The sequence below is a fragment of the Primulina tabacum genome, chromosome 11 (genome assembly GCF_025594145.1).
Source record: "Primulina tabacum isolate GXHZ01 chromosome 11, ASM2559414v2, whole genome shotgun sequence".
Lineage (NCBI taxonomy): Eukaryota > Viridiplantae > Streptophyta > Magnoliopsida > Lamiales > Gesneriaceae > Primulina > Primulina tabacum.
The window spans coordinates 31636018-31641108 of record NC_134560.1 but is presented as its reverse complement, the minus strand read 5'-3'; the positions used below and the strand labels follow the sequence as shown (position 1 = coordinate 31641108).

The 5091-nt window shown below is 37.2% G+C and overlaps 1 protein-coding gene across 1 annotated transcript; it reads left to right on the top strand.

Moving 5' to 3' along the window:
• Nucleotides 1-3044: 3044 nt before the first annotated feature.
• Nucleotides 3045-4660, top strand: LOC142518816 (putative 3-ketoacyl-CoA synthase 21). Its single transcript, XM_075621633.1, has one exon. The coding sequence runs from the start codon at nt 3090-3092 to the stop codon at nt 4452-4454; it is 1365 nt and encodes a 454-aa protein (XP_075477748.1). The 5' UTR covers nt 3045-3089; the 3' UTR covers nt 4455-4660.
• The last annotated feature ends 431 nt before the right edge of the window (nt 4661-5091 follow it).

Sequence of the window (5091 nt, the reverse complement as noted above, 5' to 3'; positions counted from 1 at the left end):
ATATATTAAAACCACATGCATCTTTAAAGTATAACTAACATACTAAAGTTTGAACGTGATAACATAAACATAGACGTGCCATCATCATAAAACTTTTCATAAACATGCTTGCATCATACGTACTTGAACATGCATAAAATTCATCATTTTGCGTAGAGATATGTTTCAAAGCAAGTGACTCATACATAAATGTGTCTGATCAGACTAAACCACAGTACTGGGCTGGCAGGAAAAATCCACTACCACATACATGAGATCCCCAATCATGCTTTACCGGGTGGATTGGTCCTTGGTCATGTTTTACCGCTTTTCAATCCTGATATAAACCTGATCATGCTTTACCGGGGTGGAGAGGTCCTCAGCCACGTTCACCGACTTTCAAACCCGTTCCTAATTGGTCACAAGGCATTTAGCATACCTCAAAAACATAAAATATTTTCTTTTGTACGTCGAACATACTTACATGGAGTTGAGGGATTCATTAGGTCTCGCTTGGGGCCACTGCTGCATATACTAACACAATTTTTATGCACTTAATTTTCATAACTTAAACGTAATAGTCATGCTCGTCCCCTGAAATGAGAATTTACTTATGACGTTCTAAATCACTCGGGACTTGACATCGTTTAATCATCGTACTAAAGCATAACATCGAACCCCCAAAAAATATCTATACGAAGTGTGAACATTTCCCTGAACATGGAAGACATGGGCCTAAAATAGTGATTTAAAAGTCAGGCGCTAGCTAGGCCGCAGGCCAAGCGTTGCGGCGCCACAAGGGCAGTGCCGCGGCGCTAGACTTGCGCAGAACAGGCGCTGTGGCGCTCCCTGGTGAGCGCTGCGGCGCTAACTCTGCGCAAACTCGACCCCAAAGGACAAAATTTGATGCAAACACTATGCCACACCCAATCGACTCGAACCAACACTTCAAGATTCATCCTAAGACACTATGGCAATGATTCAACTCACACAAACGACCCGGAACAACGAAACACGACCTGCAACGCAACACAATTCATGAACACGGTATTTTGACACCAAAACGTTTCCTACGACTTCTAATGCAACCCAGTGCCTATCGACGTGAAACGAAGCACCAAAAATCACCTCCACCTCATACTTAATATACCTAAATGTATCAGCGATCACCCGTTGGTCCCCAACGAAGCCTGCAACAATAAAACTTCAAGAACACGTCAAGAACACATTTTCATAAAATAACAGTTTGAGCAGGCCCACGAAAACAATCATAACTCACTCGTTTCTTGTCTAAAAATTACGAATTTACTGTCAAATCGAAGGTCTCAAAAAGTACTATGTTTTATATGTTGAAATTTTTTCCAAAAATGCGACCGAATTTTCACAGTAATCGAAATGACAGCAGACATGTGTTGAGATCTAAAATTTTTGATCTAAAAATCATTTCAAACGTTTTTGCTCAAACTTTTCAAAACATACATGGATTTTCACGCATAATAAACATCACAACACATAATATAACGAGATCGATGTAGAAATAATAGATTATACATGCCTTTGATCTTTAAAAATTCTGAAACGACGATATCGAAGCGGGGAAAGTGTGAGGGATGATCCGAAACGATTTGTGGCTCGATTTCTTGCAAAAAAATTAACGTAAATTGCGGGGAATTTTCAGAGGATGGGGCGGCTGTTCTAGTTCTTAGAACCCTAGGTTTTCTTGCTCTCAAAAATCTGAAATGAAAGAGTGTGTGTGTGGAGGTGAAACATGTGTGTGTATATGGGTGTGTGCGTGTGTTTCAAATAGTTAGGGAAATAAATTGCTTAATTACACAATAAAAATGCTAATTAAAATGATAACCCATTATTAACTTTACTAGCAATCTCATACTTAAAATTAAAATACACAATTGATCAACCTTAAAAGTTTTAAAATCTTAAAATCACTAAATAAATAAATTAGGCTTTAAAATTCTTAAAAATTAATAAATCATTTAAAATGCTCCAATCCTAACTTAAAATAAAATAGCACATTTTAAAATCACCAAAATCGTCGCCGGTCTCTTTTTTCTCGATTCCGCATCGAATAATCGCCTGAAACATGAAACTCAAAAAAACATTTTCACGTACATCACAAAAACATAAATAATTTAAAATAATGCAAAATTCCTCAATCATGCATCACTAAAATCATTTTAAATTTAATTAAATAATTTAACAATTTAAATAGATGCATGAGTTTTACGTGTACTGAATTTGGGCTCTATAGCCGGTGTCACAATCGTCTCGGACATGGGGGGTGACAAAGACTATGTAGGATCGAGCGCTTGCCGCTTTACCAAAAGATATAGCTGGTGGTAATGGTGCAACTCAAATCTTTTAAAACGTACAACAACTCAAGCTCCACGATTCGATTACTCTACCAAACAAGGACAATTATTGCACCCAACAACCTCCATCTCGATAATTGCATTCCTTGCAATCAATAAGAATCAAACCCGTGACCTTGACTCTGATTCCAATTGTAGGACCGAGTGCTTGCCGCTTTACCAAAATCTATAGCTGATGGTAATGGTGCAACTCAAATCTTTGAAACCGTACACCAACTCAAACACCACAGTTTGATCACTCTACCAAGTAGGAATAATTATTGCACTCAACAGACTGTTTTGGGAAAAATGGTGAACATAAGGGACGAAAATGAGTCCTAACTTTTTGGTCTCTATTAAAAACTAACTTGTATATATAATTTTTTTTAAAAAAAAAACTAACCTAGAGTTGATGGCAGGGACGAAAATGGTGATGAATTTGGCAAACCAAATAGAAGAGGAAAATTTTAAGATAAGTGACAAACAAAATGGAGGAAAATAACTTATAAGTATTAAGCGGTGAGATAAAAATAAAAAATAATAATAATAATTCAATTGCTTGATGCAGAACATGACTCCAAAACAGAATTCTCCTTTCGTGCAGAATATCCCCTTGAAACAAGCACAATATGAGTGCTTGTCATGTCCCTCCATTTTCACGCCTACCAAACAACTCTCATCTCCAAACAATATAACTCGTAAAAAATCATCATAAAACACAATTCGAAACCCATTTTTCAAATGGCAGTATCTTCACAAAACACCTATCTTTGTGATCTTGCAATTAACAATAATCATATATGGGCATGGGTGTGCTTTATCTTGGTTGTGGCCTTATTATATCACATATTCGGGAAGAGAAACGCGATATATTTGCTGGATTACACTTGCTACAAGCCCTCCTACTCTTGTCGTACACCGATGTCATTTTATGCCGAGTATATCGAGCTGGACGACCAGTTCGATGATGATAGTGTGGCATTCCAGATCAAGGTTCTTGAAAAATCAGGCTTCAGCGACGAAACGTCGATCGCCCCATCCTTGTTCCGAGTTCCCATCACAAAGTCCCTTTCATTCAACAAAGATGAGGCGGAAACGGTCATTTTTTCTCTTGTCAAGGAACTTTTGGACAAAAGCAGCATACGCCCGAAAGCAATAGACATTTTGATCATAAATTCTTGTACGTTTTCTGCCACACCATCACTTACAGCAATGGTCGTAAACAAGTTCAAAATGAGAAGCAATATCATGAGCTTCAACCTTTCTGGAATGGGATGCAGTGCTGGAATCATATCTGTAGGTCTAGCTAGAGATCTTTTAAGGGTTCATAGGAACTCGCTGGCCCTTATTCTGAGCACCGAGTTCATGAGCATGAACTGGTACACTGGTACGAACCGTTCGATGCTGCTTTCCAATTGCTTGTTCAGAATGGGGGGTGCCGCTATATTAATGTCCAGCAGATGTCAAGACAGAAAGAAAGCGAAATATACGTTACAACACGTAGTTCGAACGAATATATCTAGAGACGATAAATCTTATACATGTATCTACCAAGAAGAAGACCATGCGAATAAAACTGGAGTATCTATTTCAAAGGACATATTAGGCGTGGCAGGAGAGGCAATGAAGGCAAACATGGCCATATTGGGACCTAAGGTGTTGCCATTTTCGCAACAATTTCGGTATGTCATGTTTCTATTTCTGCAAAAGATGAAGATTTTGGACAAGGGTCGATTTTATATACCGGATTTCAGACAAGCTTTTGAACATTTCTGCATACATACTGGTGGGAAAGCTGTGATTCTGGCGATTGAGAAGAGACTGAAGCTGAAGACGGAAGACGTCGAGGCTTCGAAGATGACTCTGTACAGATTTGGTAACACTTCTTCTTCGTCAATTTGGTATGAACTAAGCTATATGGAAGCTAAAGGGAGGATAAGAAAAGGGGAGAGGGTGTGGCAGCTTGCATTTGGGAGCGGATTCAAGTGTAACAGTGCGGTGTGGAAATGTGTTGGCAGTAATATTGAGATAGACGAAACCAATGCATGGAGTGACAGAATCCATATGTATCCGGTGGATGTGCCCGATTCCAGGAAAATACTTTGAATGTAAAGGGAAAATTTGGCCATAATTCTTTGTTTCTTTATTAGCCAGACATGCAGATGCAATACCCACTGCAGCTAAACGGAGTTGATGGCAAAATAGCCTCTTTTTGTTTAAGAACCCTAAAATAGACTTCATTTACAAATCTCAATTAATTATTACAACTAAATAAGATTCATTTTATAAAAAAATTGAAATAAATTTATTTTCATTGATAACAATAGTAGTAAATAATATACCACATAAATTCAAATTTAATTACACCCTAAATATAATTTATAAGACAAAAACTTGTGTGAGACGGTCTCAGGGGTCGTATTTTGTGATACAGATATCTTATTTGGGTCATCCAGGAAAAATATTACTTTTTATGCTAAGAGTATTACTTTTTATTGTGAATATCGATATGTTGACATGTCTCACATATAAAGATTTGTGAGACCGTCTCACAAGAGACCTGCTAAATTTATAAATAGTCCAAAATACATTAGAGTTTTTTTTCCTTGCAAATTTAGCATACAAATGTTTATTTTTGATGTTTATAACGTACGTCTTTGGATTACTTCTAATTTTAAATCATATTTATTGTGTGATAGTTGATTTGAATTTATACGTTGTTGTCCTACTATTATTATTATTA

What these genes read in the sequence shown, in the direction of transcription:
- LOC142518816 (XM_075621633.1), top strand. Translation starts at nt 3,090, where the DNA reads ATGGCAGTATCTTCACAAAACACCTATCTTTGTGATCTTGCAATTAAC.